Raw genomic sequence first — 17,210 nt, forward strand, 5'->3', positions numbered from 1 at the left:
TGGTCTTGTTATTGTGAGCATGTTAGCATATTGAGATTAGCTAAGATTAGCAGAGCTGCTAGCATGGCTGTTCACTTTGAAGTCTTGTTTAGTTGCTGAGAACATTGCTGACCATCAGGTGAGATTTTATCATCATCATCAACATTTTATCATCATTCTGTAAATAATTTAATGATCTGCTGAGCAACTGAAATGTCAGAGTTGAGTTGGATCAGGACTGGCCCGAGTTTCAACTCAATTCACAGCCATCAAGTGGATTTCACTTCATTCACATCCATTCTCCAGTAGAACATCCAAATTAACACCAATGAAACTGAGGAAACTAAACACTCCCCTGAAGTGGTGGACTTCACTCAGGTGTTCAGATTTGTTTCCACTGGACCAACAACGAGCAGCTGTCACTCCCAGGCACCACACCTTTACCTTGATGATCCATCACCCTGTCAGTGGGCTTTTGATGTCATCTACATGAGGGCTTGTATATTAACCTAACCACAGGCACATTTAGAGCAAAGATGAAAAGATGTCATCAAAGCAGGGAGTCTGATCTGAGTGCAGGGCTACATCAATGCAGAATATAGATGTATAGTAAGAGAAGCTCCATTCACTGTCAGAGAAGGCTGTTCCATATTGATGTGCACATTCAGGAACACAGCCAGATACAAAACAGGGCTGAGCATCTCGTTTCTGCTTTCACATCCAAACAGGGAAATGTGTCTGAACTTTTCTGTATAACTATGAGTGCGATTTCTCCTTTTTCTTCCCCAAAATAGATCTTCAGTGGTCACATGATCTCTGCAGTAACACACACAGTAAATTTGCCTTCTGCCAATCACAACCTGCACATGACAGCAGAGAACCAAAACACTTTAACTCCGCATTTACTGCTGAGATAAAGTGGAAATCTGCACAGCTTCACTTTCACATTGGAGCCGTTTTCTGACAGAGCTTTGGTTTCCAATAACAAAATATCAAGAGTTTGGAGTTGGTTCTTCACACGGGGTCATTTGACACACAGCCAGATTCACAGGAGGAATTAAAAACTGATAATTAGAGCCCAATTCTTTTTTTCAGACCAAAATATTTGAGAATAAAATAAATACAATTGTTACTGACATTTCTGATAAATACTTGGTAAAGACTTCACAAAGATATGTGCGAAGTTGGATATTTGACAATTGAAAAAGAAACATCTTAGTGCCGCCTTGTGGACAAACTATGTAATCGCGACAGTTTTTAAATATCTTTAATCAGGGTGTCACTGCGTTCATCAACAGAGGAAGAAAATCTGACATTATCTTGCAAGTATGACTTAGTTTTCTTGCAATTATGAGGTACTATTTACTGATATATACACTCTCTAATATATGAGTGCAAGGTGCTACTGTAATTGGGTATTACTGTGCTGCAGTTTCTCGTTACTTATTGGCTGTTATAATTTAAATTTGAAATATTTTTCTTCTAAATCGGTTTCAAATGTGTCAACAAGTCCCTAGAAACCATTCAGGGATGCCTCCATACTCTTGAAAAAAGAAAAAAAAGTCTGTCAGAAGTCATTAAAGGACTTTGGGTACATCCATGTAAAACAAAAAGTAAATGCAGTAAAACGAGTTGTGAAGTGTAGACTGATCACATCTCTGCTGACTGAGGCTGAGGTCGGTGAATCTGGCATCTCAGTTTTCTGTCAGGCTGTGAGTCCATAGAAATCTTAGTTTTAATTGCCCCAGACCAAAAGCATTTCAAAGCAGCAAGCTGCCCCTTCATGTTGCCCCCTCAGCTCGTTTTGATTTCCAGAGGATGTGTCGTCAGTCCTTTTGGCTTTGTGCTCTCTTGATCTCAGCGTTTGAACACTAACAGGGACTAACTCTTGACCATCAAAGTGCCGCTGTGTGAGGATACACTTGAGGCTGACATCACTGCCAGAGGCTCTACTGGTTCACACAACACATACACACACACACAAACATTTCCCCTCAGAGTCACTGGTTAATGATTTTTGTGGTATAATCATGTTAACTAGCCTTTTCAACAGGAACTTGCCTACTAAAAAGTTGTCTTCATGGCTTTGTTATTGCCTGTGTAAATATGATTTTATTTATTGTCTTTTTAATATCCTCAGCATTCATTGTGTTGCCATGTTTTCATGCCTAAGCCATTAAGATTTTTAATTAAACAGTATTTTCTTTAATGTTTGATCTGTGGTTTGTCAGGCTGTTGTATATATTGCAATGAAATTCACTATTTGCACACACTTCTTTTAAGTCTGCAAAAGTCTAAACATATCTACAGTTACAGTATTAAATATTATTACATACATGTAATGTGACGCTTTAATAGACATCCTGGTGTAAAGGTCTTACTTTGATGATGTGTTATTAATATGTAGAGGACAAGGCAAACATTTCAGGTGCATGTCAGCTTCATCAGTAAAGGCTAAAAAGTCAAATTATATAGCATATAATACCAAATTTCGTCAACTGTTTTCCTTCATCTCAAGAGACTAACACTGTCTTAACCTGGAGTTCTACACTTCATGCTAAATGAACAGAGGAATGGCTGATTTGTTTTGCAGTGAGACGGGCAGCTCGGAGCTTGTGGTGCCTGAATTTGTTGCAGATGTGAGCTGTGTTTTCTGTCCGTCCTCCTCCTCCTCCACACTCCAGCTGGAAATCTGAGCTACTGCTGGAGTCATTTCCAGCTCGTGCTGACAGCGGTTTGGAGGCAGCGCTCCTTCCTGTCTCCTCACTGTGGGACTGTGCAGCGTGAACACTGAGCACACTGAAGTGGCTGTTGTTCTGGTTCATAAGAAAAGCCCAACAGTGATTATATTCTAACTACTCCCTCACAGCTCTGAAAAAAAAGATAGAAAAAACAGTTTCTCTTTAAATGAAACATTTTTATTTGGCATTATTTTCTTGCAAAAAATATAAAAAAACAAACAAAACGCAAGCATCAAAGGATCACATGTACAGTACTTAATTTACACACATTTAGAAAAAGAAACATAACTGCAATGTTTACTTCCAAACTTTTTCCCACTGATGAAAAATCACGAACAATAAACAAAGAATGTCATATTTAAAGTTAAACTGAAAAGACGAGGTGCAGATTTACTGTCAGAGATATCAGCCTGCACACAGGAGACGGTTGGTGTTATGGCTTTGTGCAGCTTTTCTAAACCGTAATGACAGCATCACACTTCACAGGAGGACATTTCTTGCCTGAGGACATCCTGAACCTGGGTAATTCTACAACTTGTACATTTCAACTCAGTGGAAAAGAAGAAAACAAAGAAAATAAGATTAACAAAAAACATGTCACTACTTTGTTAATGTTGCAAGTCATCGGGGCAATGTGGTGCTCAGCAACAAAAAGTCAAAATCTGTTCACAACAACCTAAACAGTAAGCGATCAGTACATCATATTCACAACACGGGCCTGAAGGAGCACGCCAGTGTTAATGCAGGTTTTGGCCAGTTTACTGTAAATGATGGAGACAAACTTTTTTTCTCAACATGCTGTGGATCAGCACCAGTTTGTGCCTCTCATCCATTATAACTGTTGAGTCACAGAAATAAACAGTCATTTTAATAAAACAGAAACCGCTGACGAGCTTTTAAAAGCCCAGAATGTCTTTTCTAAAACACTTACTGCTGTTATGAAGGTGTTTAAAGACTCCTAAAAAAAAAACAAAAAAAAACACAAGAACATTAGAAAAAAATATTTAAAAATTATTGTGTATTGTATGAATGAAAATACAAGGAGCACAGAAAAATGCAACTTAATTTTTTTTTGTAATTCAGGCATGTTTGTACTTGGGAATCTGGAAATGTCTTCAAAACAGCAGTAAGTGGTTTTTAATGACCTTCTGGGATTTTCAAAGATCATCAGTGATTTCTCTGTGATCACCCACTTAGCTCTCTGAGTCTAATTTCGTGATAATACCAACTGGGAGGAGCTGTTGATTGACATTAAATGTATTCCTTCCACAGCCGCAGCTTTACATTAGTTTCATTTATTTAAAAAAATCACCTTGAGACTTGCTCTTGCGGTCGGTAATCGATCACAGTGATTCATGACAGTTTCATTGTAATGCAGAGCAGACCTTTCTAATCAATCTGCAATATAAACTGCATCAACATGGCATCATATTCTAACTCTAACTGTGATGGATTATCTCAGTCAAGCAAGTTTCAAGTTTCAGCCTGTTGATTCTCAGACTACAAACAAAAACCAGGGGCTGTCTGAAGAGGAAGAGAGAGGAATGACTGTAAAATCTGGGCTGATTGTTATGTCTAGTAAAAGGCTTAAACATGCCAAACACTGAAACACGTCTTCAGGCCCAACTAGCTCTCAGTGGAAACACAAGAAAACACACAGAGCAAACCGAAGAAACAAAAAAACAAATTCAGTGTATGATGCATTCTCAAAACAGGCACAGCAGATCACTAACCTTTGACCTTTTCACCTCAGTAACAGTCCAAGGCCACCACTAGCAGGTCTGTACACTACATGTATTTACAAACAGTACAAGGGCTTGACAGTAGTTTGCAAAAGAAGGCAGCCAGTGTGTGATTGACAGCTTTTATAGATTTTATTAGTGATGTGGTTTTCCTGCCTTTCAAGCTTTAGTGTCTCCTGATGATTTAACTATTAAGCAGAAGATTTTCCACCAAAACAAGACACTGATTTTAGAGGAAATGTCTCAAATTTCAACATTAATTTCTACAAATATTGGTGTCAATCGAAAGTCGAACTGAAGCAAACACACTGACAAGCCTTCCCTCAGTGTGACTGTGAGCTGCCACAGAGGAGCAGCTAGTGTTTGGTCTCTGACGTCATGTCCCGTCCTGAAACTCACCTGGACCCATGAACACGGATCAACATGCACATGACCCAGACGCTACCACGAAATGAAAATCTGAGTGCCAAAATATCTTAAATAACAAAATATATATAATATATACACTTTCATAAAAAACAAAAACAAGAGCTGGCGACGCGAAGGCGACGTCGTCAGACACACACTGCGAACGACAGCCAAGAGTTGAACATATTTCGAGGAAATAGTACAAAACAAATGGAGGAACTGAATGTTTAAGGAAGCAAACATTCATCTGAAAGAAAATACACATCTGTACATAAATACCTGTGTGTTTGTGTGTGTGTGTGTGTGTGTGTGTAATGTGGGCATGGATGTGGTTGTGTGTTCCTGTGTAAATCTACTGAATACTGCTGAGAACAAAGCATGATGGGGAATGTCCGGACTGTGGGGTGGTGTTACCCTGCAGGTCACAGATCAGTGGGAGCGTCCTCTGCCTCCTCTGCTCCAACACACTGACTGCTGGCTTCATGTGTCCTGCCTCCTGCTGCACAACGTCACTGCTGAACGGCCAGGGGCTTTACTGAGGGAGACAGAGGAGGTAGTGAGTATGGCAGCCTCTAGGGGACACTAGCGAGTCTTTCCACTCTTTGAGTCCTGTTTTTTTTTACATTGTGAAATAATGACACCCTATTCATCCACCACAATAGTTACCTTGTCGTTTGGGCCCTTTTTGTCTCCGTTGACGGCCTTTAGGAGGACAGCTTCCTCATTCTTTGTGGTGGTCTTCATCTCCACAACAATGTCATCTTTGGTGGTCTTCTCTTTGGTGCTGTTGACAGAAACAAGAGTTGGCACTGAGTTCTACACAGCTCGGTTCTGAGGAACTGAGGCCGACCCACCGTGAGGTTCTCAGTCAACTGCAGGGGGACTTATTATTATTTTATTTTAACATTAGTTCAAGTTTGACATTGGACCACTGTGTTTAATCTTTTCTTAAGTCATTTTGTTTTCACCATGTCTGCATCAACGTCCTGTGAGGAGCTGACATGTACACTGAAATGATTTTAAGGTTTTGGGTGCAGCTAAGGGGGGTGGCCCCAGAGTCACCAACTTCATTAAAGAATAAGGCTGGTGATATTCAACTCTCAATACTTTCCAACTTCCCCAGCGTGTCTGTGACACTCAGATCTTTAAAAACACATCACAAATATATGCTTTTATTTAAAATAAAAAAAGCCTGTTGCTGTTAATGAAAAACATGGCATCCAGTGCAACAGTTTGGCTCATTAATGTGTTTATGGCTCCACTGACTTGAGTGAGTGAGTTACTTACGTGATCAAGTTTCCCTATTGGTTGCTGCTCTTTCAAAATAGTTTGGCATGAACATTTCTCAATTTTTCAGACCCTTTTTCCTTTTCAAAAAAGCACTTTGCCACAAATCTAGCAACTATGATGAATGCACGGCAGCCGGCGTCATTGAGCTTCTAATATTTTCCAAGTGATCATTTTACAAGAAAATCTAGCTGAAATCACCACACAGCCGTTGTCTTTCACTCGTGTATGGAGATTCTGTCAAACCAGGCATTTAGCAGTGCAGAGCAGCAGCTCGTAAGTGACTGCTGGTTAACACGTGCCGTGGTCTTAATGTGCGACATTTCAGTCACTGTTTCAAAATTGTCCTGATGTCTGACAACAGAAACAGGAAAACTTGTGAATGAGAACGGCTTTGGGAATTCTTCTGTATTAAAATACTGTACATGTGAGCACAGAGAGGAGGAGAGAAGCAAACTGTCTGACACCAGGCAGGATGCAAATCCATGGCGCAGAGGAATGAGATATGAGAATATCAGGCTTTGGCTACACAGACGACACTTGTTCAGAAGATCAATTCATTGCTGCATTTGCTCTTTTTAAGGTCTTTGTTGCCACTATGAAAAATACAGCATATGACCAAACTGAAGTGTTGTTGTGCAGTTCAGTAGACGTTATAGACAGATTTAGGAGAGACAGTACTCACATCTCCTGCTTCCCTGAACGCCCACAGGGGATCTTTCCCTTCTTATGAAGGAAGTAGAGGACACTGCCGAGGATGGCCAGCAGCAGCAGACACAGTATGATCACCACAATGATCACTCCACTGCCCTCAGCTACACAAACACACACAGACAAAACAAAGACAGCGAGACAAGCACATGTTAGTGTCATTGCATCCAGTAATAGTACTCATTATAGAGCTGCTTTGACAGCAGTGGTGTTTAGAGCTGATTGTAGCAGCCACAAACAACAGTGACCAGCAGTGTGGGTAAAGCCTTGACTTTTTAGCAGACAAATAAACTACTGAGTTCATGACTCTTCTCACAGTTTTCACTGTAGTTCAGTAAAATGTCTGACTGTACTGCTTCCGGACAAAGTTATGAAGGAAAACACTGGACTCTGTGTATTTTTAAGGGAGCACTTCACCAATTTTACACAGAAAAGTAATTTCACACGTCTTGTGTCTGTGAAAACAGTTGCAACAGTTGTATAATAGCTTCTGTGTCTCTCAGCCTGGGCTTAAATGTGTAGGAGCCACAGTTGACCAACACACTTCCCAATCTTTTTAGTCAGTCTCTGGCACGTCTCTCAACTTTGGGCAATAATGATACTAAATTGCTGAAGTGCCCTTTTTAAAATAAGGAAAAGGTCAACTCCTCACCTTCAAATTACACCACTTCAACTATATTGTCTCTTAAGAAGCTTAACAAAGCTTTAACAAAGTCCATTTCTCATGCATAAGAAATAATTAGCCAAGCGTGAAATTATGTGCGTTATATTTCAGCGTAATAAAGGTGCAGCAGGGCTGCAGTAAAGTGTGATTTATTTTTCTCAGCATCTCTGACCTTGAGCCTTAATAACTGACCTTATTTAGATCTCATTATCAATCCAGATTGTGAAAAGGCTTCATTTTAACATTTTATTCTGATGGTAAAGTTTGTTTTAGAGGCATAAATATTAACAAGCAACAATTTTTCAAAACTTCTCCTGTGAGTTCACTCAATTTATCATCTCAAGCCTTGTGTAATATTCTTATAAGGACTGAGAAGCTGGACAGTTTAGTTACATCGTAGTTTAACATAATTAATTCACTTTTTTCACCAAACATCTAACATCACTCAAATATTTTTATATATATTCCTGTAATAATTAATGATATTTTCTGTCATTCGTCACTCATGAAAAAGTTGCTTATTACATGTTTTGTTGATTCCTGAAGTGAAGTAGATGCAAGCCCTGCAGCAAATGGACATTAAAAAATTATTCAAATCTTAACACTGTCTTTTTATTTCATCAACTTTAACATACACTATGTGTGACTGGATGCTTCAGAGTGTGCTAGAGTAACCTGACTGACCACCACTAAAATCAATAGTGCAGATCTCTGCCCCCTTCAGAACATCTACCCTAACTCTACCCTGACCCTGAAGAGGGTTGAGTCCATCATCAGAGACACTAACCACCCAGCTCATGCTCTCGTCTCACAACTGCCAGCCTGCAGTAAACTTTGACAGCCAATAAACTCTTTTGTCTAAAATCACTGTTGTTAAAGATAAGTGTAACTGTTCTCCTTCCTGGAAACCTAAATACCACAATTTATCAAGTTGCCAAGGATATGTAAACGTATGAGACACATGGGAAATGAAAAGCTAATATATTATTTAGACAAAAGTGCTGACTTAACATTTCAGTTACTATTTTACAAAGCTTGTTGAGGTGTTGAAATACAGGCTCACTTTGGTAGCTAGTCTACTTAGTAACTTATCAAGTGGAAAAAATGTACTGACTGTCTTCCTCGCCCCCAGGACAGAGCGCCACTCTATTGCTACTCAGTGGCAGTGCTGGTTGAAAGCTTTTATGCAGCTACTACTGATTAAAACAGTACAGAGTTGCTACTCAGTAACTCTCCATGCTGGAGATTTGCATTCACAGTTTGCTAATATTTAGTGGAATCCATTCTTCCTTGTATCCGTGCAGTGTCTCCTGTGCCAACGGCTGCCACACGGCCCCAAGCCAGAATATTTCCACCCCCATGCCTAACAGTTGGCAAAGGGGGGGTTACTAAGTACTGACTTAGTAGGGTGCCCAAACCTTTGCACATGACACAATTTCTTTAATGCATTCATTAGTTTAAGTTCATTTAAAGTAGAACAGCTTTAATATTACTTTGCTGCAGCTTGTTTTGACTTCAAAAATAAACAAAACATGTCATTTGTCAATGGGTGCCAAAACTTTTGCATAGTCATAGAGTCCTGTTTGAGATTTTATTTTGCTAATTCAGCCTGTGCATCCTGTCCAAAGGTTCTCCAAATACACAGGAAGAGATCTGTTCACCATTTGTTTGAAAAAATATGAATTGAATAATTCATTCATTCATTCATTCATTCAATATTTAATATATTAAGTGCATTCATGACCCACATCGACACTGCCACAACCAACACAGCAGAAACTAATGCTGCAAACAGGAGATTTCATTCTAACCAACATGCAAACGAAATGCTGGGCGCTACTGGTCAGTTGTGCTGGTTCGCTGCTGTTAAACTAGCGTTAATGTTTCCATATGGCAAAGGAGTGTGTCTGTGGTGGTGATGATTATAGAGTGAGTTGAAATATTAAAAAATTAGAAGTCATCAACCACATTGCTTGAATTCAACAAAACAAATTAAAGGTTTCCCCAACTGTTCCAGCCTCTGCATGTAGAGCCCCCTCAGCCTCCACTTGGCCTGCTGTCTAACCCCTTAAGGTTAACCTCCCTGGTAAACCCTGGTTAACCCTCCTAACCATGTGAGTTTGTTTGTTGTTGTGAATATTTTGCAGAAGATAAAAAACAACAAATCAAAAACACATAGAAAACAAAACAACAGAGCAGAAAATTGTGGTCATTTGTATCTGTTATATTTATGTCAACTTCTCATCGGTAAGATCATAATTGGAGCAGTACTGTTTTGAAAAGCCTGTGGATTTGCTTTGACGCAGTAATTAAGAGACAATTCAGCTGTTTGGTACAGCTGGGAGTTAGTTTTACATTTAGTTTTCAATTTTCTTTGGGCATTTTTTGCCCTTGGTGTGATAGGTGAAGTGAGAGAGCGATGGGAAAGTTAGGGGAGAGAGAGAAAGGTTATAGCATGCAGCAAGGGGCCTGGCCTGGAATCAAACCTGGGGCACTTCAGTAAGGTGAGCTACAGGGGCTCCCCGAGTTTTGAACTTTCAAACAGAGCCATGAGCAGAGAGGTGAACAAAAGAAATACAGTATGTCAACCTTGTTTTTACCCCCAGATTATGTTTCTCTTTGAGGCGGCACATATGATATATTACTGTTCCCTCCTCTGAACCACAGTACAACACAGGCACAAAATAGAGAGGGTAATATATAGTACGTATGCATCATCCACTGATACTGCAACAATTTAAACCCAGTGTTCAGGGGCCTTTTTTTTACAGCAGACATTTTGACTGGTCACAGTAGGAAAAGCACCGCTGTTACAAACAACAGTAGGGAAATGTCCCCGTGAGAGATGACAGTGTGGCAGCGAGCCAGCAACCTAACTCTGCCATCGTTCACTTATTTACAATTGTGCTTTTTCCTCTGTGACATGTCAAAATGTCTCCAAATTAAAAACAGGCCTATAGAGTAACATCAGGCATAATATTAGCTTCATATTAAGCTAGCCTCTGTTAGCTAGCCGCCTTGTTGTTTTTAAATATAATTTAATGATACAAATGGATTTCTGGCCACAACCCCACAAGATGATGTTCTAAGATTTCTCCAAACGTAACAGAGGTGCTTTATAGCCTGATTTATTTGTTTTTCTTGCAGATCTTTCATGTAATAAAAGAAAAGTAATTGCTTTTTCTGCCCAGACCTAAAAACGCATGACTCTCTCTGCCTAGACTAAATGTACAGTTGGAGTGAAACCTCACAGAGAAGACACAAAGACCGAGTCAAGCTTTAACTCTGCTTTTAAGCTTTTATCATCTTTTAATGTATTCTTGACTTTCTGGCAGAGTGGATGATGCTGCTCTAGTAGCTGCTTTAGTTATATTAAACTATATATATTCACTCATATACATTTATCATTTATGATCAGCTTGAGCCAAAATTATTTTTAGCCTTTACTGACAAGAGATACCATTTCCTGGATTTTATTGGCGTTTGCTGCTTTGAATTATCTAGATCAGCCTTTTGAATACACTGAAGGCATGAAAACTGAGAAACAGACTTAGACAGCGCCATTCATTTTCTGGTTCTCAGTGTCATAAAACAGTGATGTAATTTATTATTAAAGTAGATCTTCCACTTCTTGTTAAGTGTGTGTAGAAAGCCTCTGCCCTGAGGGACTGTGGAAGTGTTCTTAGTCCAGTCAAACTGACTGTGACTCCTAAAAGAGATTCTCAGTGAATAGAATTGGGGAAGCAAGCAAATATTTATTTCCACTCTGCTCTAGATGTACTTCACACTGTTTTTTTATGTTTTTTTTTTTTACGGGTGCCCATTGTATTCCCTATGGGCTAGTGAAGATTTTAATGGTATGAAGTGACGGCTCAGATAACGTCAGAAAATTGCCTCATAATAATGCCCCTCTCCATACTTAACTGCAATTTTTCCTGGTATGTAAAAATCCACCATAAAACACTAGACTGTCTGGAAAAGTCAGTAAACGTGAGTCATTGTTTTGTGTCGAACGTGATTTGTTTGTTAAAAAAAAGTCGGATATACAAATAATGTTTGCACCAGTGCAGAGCATCTAGTCCAAGTCTTATGATAACTGTTGGTGAGCTTGAATTTGCTGCTGTTATGATTTTTCACTCTTTATCAAACAGAATATTCAATATGCCCACAGGCCATTCTAAAGATCTGCCAGCAAACCAAAGACAGTCCTGTTACAGAGTCTCTGCATGAAAATCATGAATAATGGATGCAGTCCTCCAACCCTTCATTGTCACAGACAGAACTCAGTCTAAAGTGGGAACACTGAGACAGACGAGACCTTGAAAGAGGGAAGATTTTTAACATGAAGAGACGTTAGGGCAACAATCTTACCAGGAGAGAAGGGAGCAGTTGTGGTGACTCTGGGAACTGTGAACAAGTAGAACAACACTTAGAGTGGGCAGCTGTCCACCAACATTACCCCAATACACACACATACACACACACACACGTATACACACGTCTCATATGGTGACTGTATGTGTAATGGTGCCTACAGATAGTGAGATTCTACATTTATTGTGGGCCACACTGTGCGACGTGGTTTTAATGAACTTTGGTACGACATCAAGTTTGATGTATGTTGACAATGATAATACCTACTGAATCATAGGCTTACACCCATGGAGAAAATATGTTAATAAATATCAGAACCTTTAAAACTTATTTTGCATTTTAAGCCTTAATTAATAACTTTCATGTTCAACCTGCTTCACATTTAGTTCCCTAATAAATTCTCTCTTCAATATTTGTCACTTATTAGACAATACAGTTTATCGTTTTGCTTTTATAAAAGCCTCATAGTGCCCACATAAAGAATTACAAGCCACTAATTTGGGACTTTATTTGCTCACATGCAGCATGAAAAACCTTTTGCTGCATATTCAAAATTCCATTAAGTGGATGGCTGGATGAAAATTAAAATATTATAGAGGGAGAGCTGCTGTGTGGTTGGACTTTTTTAACCTCTTTTTCCTGCAACATGAAGGGAGATAATAATTTTAATAGACTGATCTGATATGATTAAAATTAAAATTGGTTAATTCAAAGCATTTACTGTTTATTTTTTTTACAGATCAAACTGTCTTTGTCCATAAGAGATGATAATTAAGTGATTAATTTATGACAGAGCTCTTAGGAAGGCGAGCCACACAAGCATTTAATCTCTTTCTGTGTGTATGTAACCTTGTGCTGCTGCTGCCATTACGTTAATTTAAAGGCGTTCAGTTCAGACATGTGCAGAGCCTTAGGGTTATAGATACGTAGATAAGATTGTGTCTTGACTTTTACTGAAAACCGTCTTGGTTGCTTAGTCAGACATGAAACACGTAAAATTGCATCATGTCATAGATTATAACATAAGCAGTAGAATTTTCTATCTAATAAATGACAGAATTTACAAATTTATTTGGGGGGTTTACTGTGTGATGCTAAGGTCTGTATCCCTTGTGTTTACGACAGTCATCAGGGAAATGAGAATACTCTTTTTTTCCCTTCATATTATTTTCCAACTCAACAGTGATGTCAACCTCAACCTGTGTACTAGGTGCCAAATATCGTGCGAGCATTGTAGTTCTTTTGGTCCTTTCATGTCTGAATAGAGCTTGAGTTGAAAAACACTGGTATGGCCCCTTCACATAATGTAGGGATTTTCCAAACTAGCACTGTTTAAATGCAAACATTAGATAGATGATGGTTTCTTTTCTAAATGCCAAGCTTGCATGAAAACATACCATTTCGGAAAATTAAAAAAATAATGGTTCATTTCAACGTGGTTCCCTCTCCATCTAATTTACGCACATCATGATCCACTCATGCAGTGACAGTGAGAGAAAAGCTCTTACTGGCTTTGATGCTGAAAGCCTTGACCTCAGTGCCCATGTCATTGGAAGCGTTGCACTGAGCGCTGATGTCTGAGGTGACCTTGACTGAAACCACGCTGTGGGTCATGTGCTCGTTTGCCCTGCTCACCACCTCATGCCAGTTCTGCAGAGACACACACAAACGCACTTTGTTGATGGGGATAACATGCACATTTCTATCTCTACAACACTGGGCATCAACTGCTACTGGCAAAATGAAGCTCATTAGACAAAGCATGCTCCAAAATACTGCTGGTCATCTGAACTAGAAAAACTACATAGAGTATAATCTCTGGTTGGCTGAGGAGACGCCCGATGTCTCGAGCTGCTATATAATACTGAACACTCATGTATGTGAAGCGTTTTACTTTTTAATTTTTAATTTTATGATCTAATAACTTAAAAAACAGAATTCAGTCCAGTTTCAACAGATGGCTGCAGGTGAAAAGACACATCTGCAAATCACCAAAACCACACTTGCAGTGTAGTGCTGTGACCAGCTGCTCCAACAAAAACTTCCACCAGAATAGAAAAAAAAAAGACCATGAACCACTAAAACTTGAGCGGTCTGCCTACACAGCCAGAGTCTGCCTGCAGATCTACTGCTGCCTAGTTCTGTGACTTTTAGTTTCACTTATTTCAAACCTTTATAAAATGATGTGATGTGATCTCATTTGACTACAGTGCAAAAGATCATACAAAGCATAAAGCTACACAAGAAACATGACCCAGACGCCTATGAAACTACAAAAATCTTTAGCAATAATCACACAAAATATTATCATATCAACAGTTTACTGTTGTAAAAAATAATTTCACTATAAAATGTAAGAAATTAAACTACAATAATAACAGTTGAGTGTACAACTGCAGTGATGGCAGGACTTTAATTCAAAATGTTGCTTTTGTCATCTTCACATATCAACTGTTAGCATTACTACAAACAAAACTAGCATCTTCTGTACATGAACACTGCACAATGTATCTCCTGCTTTACTCTGTAAAGGCCTTTTGTGAAGTGAGTTGGTGCTGTGAGTTAGACCAGATACCTGGCTGCCAATGATGTTCCAGGAGATGCTGGGCAGAGGATGGCCCTGAGCCTCACAGCTCAGGTTCACCATCCTGCCTGTTGCCTCCTCCATCTGCACCTCCTGATCCACTCCCACCAGCTGGGGACCACCTATACACACACACACACAGACACACACACGCCATTTAATGTGCATACCATTAATTCTCAAACTATGTTTTGATTTATAGTTCATCATATTTTAGTAAGAATCCTGTTTTCTGATCTGCCCCTGTTTTAATTTTCTGTTACTACAAACACTGCCTCCATGTTTTCCTGTTGACTTGACTGATTCAGGATCAGGTACATTTCCACAGCCCTTACTCCACCAGTACAACAGCAGGGTCATGCCATGCTCACCCCTCTGCTGCTATGAGTTTAAAGAGAAATACTGAGCCACTGTCAATGCAACTCAACACTTCCTGCACAGATGTTACACATTAATAGCCCTCCGGCAGCTTGAAATGGCACAATCCACCTTTTTCCTGATGGGTTTTTAATGTAAGAAAAAGAGGAGGAAAAGAACATGCTCTCATTACTCAAATGCTTTTCTTACTTCAAGTTCTAAAGATCAACTCTTCAGCCTACTGCCTTCTTCAAAAAAAAGCCCAACAGTTACCTGGCTGACATTTACAGTCACTTGCACAGGTGTTTCAAATCAGAAATAATCACTAGAGAGGCTATTCATGACCAAAGTCATGACCATGAGTCACACAACAAAAACATAAGAACCAGAAAACACAAACTAGAGAAAACTAAAAAAACGTTTTTTAATTTTTGCTTTTTCCCATGAAGTTCGGTCATTTTCATTCTTTTTCTTGTGAACAAACTAGAAATGCACAAAAAATGGATATAAAAAATACCTTCGTGATACAATATTCAGCTTTTTCATTTTGGCGTTTACTGTTTGGAAGCTTCTCTTGGCATTACAAGTAAGGAGAAGTTGGTGCAGAGGAGGACTGACCTTGGACGATGATGTGAACGGAGCCGCTGGTGTGCAGGGCGGGCAGGGAGGGAACGGTCACCTCACATATATACTCTCCTGTTGTTTCATAGGTGGCGTCCTGCAGGTGCAATGTGTTCCCCTTACCCACCTGCTTCCCATCCTACATGCACATACACACACAGACAATTGATTCTGAATTACTGCCAAGTATTTTGTACTGTGCTCTATGCTCTATTGAAATGAATGACATTATACCTAATTGATGCAACTATTCATGAGCCTTCAGCTAGTCTGAACATTTTTTGTAAAAGTTTACTGTTGTCTCCTTGCAAGATTTTAAAGCTGATCTAGTCTTTTCTGTACTAAAGTCTAATGTGTATGTACCTTGTACCAGACGGTGGATGTTTTCAGTGAGGACAGAGCGTTGCAGGTTGCGGTCAGATCCTCTCCTTTGAGCATGACCTCTGAGTCTTTAGGTACCACCACGGCTGGGTCCAAATCTGAAGACAACAAAAACAGAGAAGAGTTTGGGTGGAATTAATAGTTCGTATTTCTGAGAGAGATATGAGATGATCAATATAAAATATGAATATGAAATCATGTCAGCACATTAAATATGGAGCTGGAGCTTCAAGCTTCACAGCTTTGCATGAAGGCTGGAAGCAGGGGGAAACAGCTCGCCCACTGACACAGCTTACTAAATAACACTTTTTATTTCCTTTATTGTTACTGTCTCTAAGCCTGTTTCAGATATACTTTATATTATGTTATGTTATACTTGTATGTGTTTGTATGTTTTTCTGTATGTGATTGGTCCTCACAGTGGACAGTGAGCTGCATTTCTCCTTTGACTTCGGTGTATACTTCAGTGTCCAGAGGACGACACTGGTAGATGCCGCTGTCTTTCCGCGACACTGGTGACAGGATCAACACATCACTGCTGCTCTCCAGGTCAACATCCGGCTCCTGCAACAAATACTCTGTTTGTAACCTGGCTCCATACTGTGATCATAGGAAAGTGAGGTATGTTAGCATAACTTTAGCATTACATTGAAAAGGTGATTGAGTTCCTTCAGTTTTGTGGAGAAAGAGTTTGTGGGTGGAAAACAGCTGATGAATCAAACCCACCCACTTGAGCATCATGTAATCTTTGGAGTCCTCCAAAAGAGTGATCAAACAGGGTGAAAATCCTGCTTTGGTTGCCAGCCTAAAACCATAGTTTTCCCAAATGATGCATGGTTTCATCACATTCAACTTTAAAAGTAAAGAGCTGATGACATCTGAAACTTATGCCCAGAAGATGATGTCGCTTTCAGGAAAACTTTGTTTTTTGAACTTCTATTCCTAATCTCGGCCATCATGGTAACACAGCTGAGATCTGGGGACGCAGCTGCAAGTGCAGCTACAATTTACATCAGAATCCATTAGGGCAAGAACCACAAGTGGTCAGACTCCGACAGTGTTTAGGCAAATTCTAAATATTTAAGCCTAATATCTAAAACTGCTTACTTTAAAGTAAAAATGAAGTACACAACATGCCTGTTTTTTTGTTCAGTGCACTGTAATATTGTGAGTTTGTACAACTATGGTGAGTATGTTTGACAAAACTGAGCCACAAATTAGATTTCAGATATCTTAGGGTCATAAACAACTGACAGTGTGAGTAACAACTTGGTCCAGAGTGAAATATCTTGACAGCTACAGGATTGTCATAAACTGACTACAGTCATACATCATCTCCACAAGATGAACTGTAATAATCT

The 17,210-nt window shown here is 39.4% G+C and overlaps 1 protein-coding gene across 1 annotated transcript in view; it reads right to left on the reverse strand.

Annotated features, from left to right (window-relative positions):
* Window positions 1–2,875: 2,875 nt before the first annotated feature.
* The window catches only part of mcama (melanoma cell adhesion molecule a), a 51,320-nt gene continuing 36,985 nt past the window's right edge, over window positions 2,876–17,210 (reverse strand). Inside the window, exons 8-16 of the mRNA XM_071505860.1 lie at window positions 16,269–16,413; window positions 15,832–15,947; window positions 15,466–15,607; window positions 14,482–14,612; window positions 13,415–13,556; window positions 11,904–11,939; window positions 6,843–6,972; window positions 5,537–5,654; window positions 2,876–5,405 (exon numbers count right to left, since the gene is read on the reverse strand). Coding sequence (XP_071361961.1) covers window positions 5,403–5,405; window positions 5,537–5,654; window positions 6,843–6,972; window positions 11,904–11,939; window positions 13,415–13,556; window positions 14,482–14,612; window positions 15,466–15,607; window positions 15,832–15,947; window positions 16,269–16,413 — 963 coding nt within the window. The 3' untranslated portion in view covers window positions 2,876–5,402. The remainder of the gene's footprint in view (window positions 5,406–5,536; window positions 5,655–6,842; window positions 6,973–11,903; window positions 11,940–13,414; window positions 13,557–14,481; window positions 14,613–15,465; window positions 15,608–15,831; window positions 15,948–16,268; window positions 16,414–17,210) is intronic.

Source organism: Trachinotus anak, unplaced genomic scaffold (assembly GCF_046630095.1).
Source record: "Trachinotus anak isolate AG129_WGS33_773 ecotype Australia unplaced genomic scaffold, CSIRO_AGI_Tana_v1 ptg000020l, whole genome shotgun sequence".
NCBI lineage: Eukaryota > Metazoa > Chordata > Actinopteri > Carangiformes > Carangidae > Trachinotus > Trachinotus anak.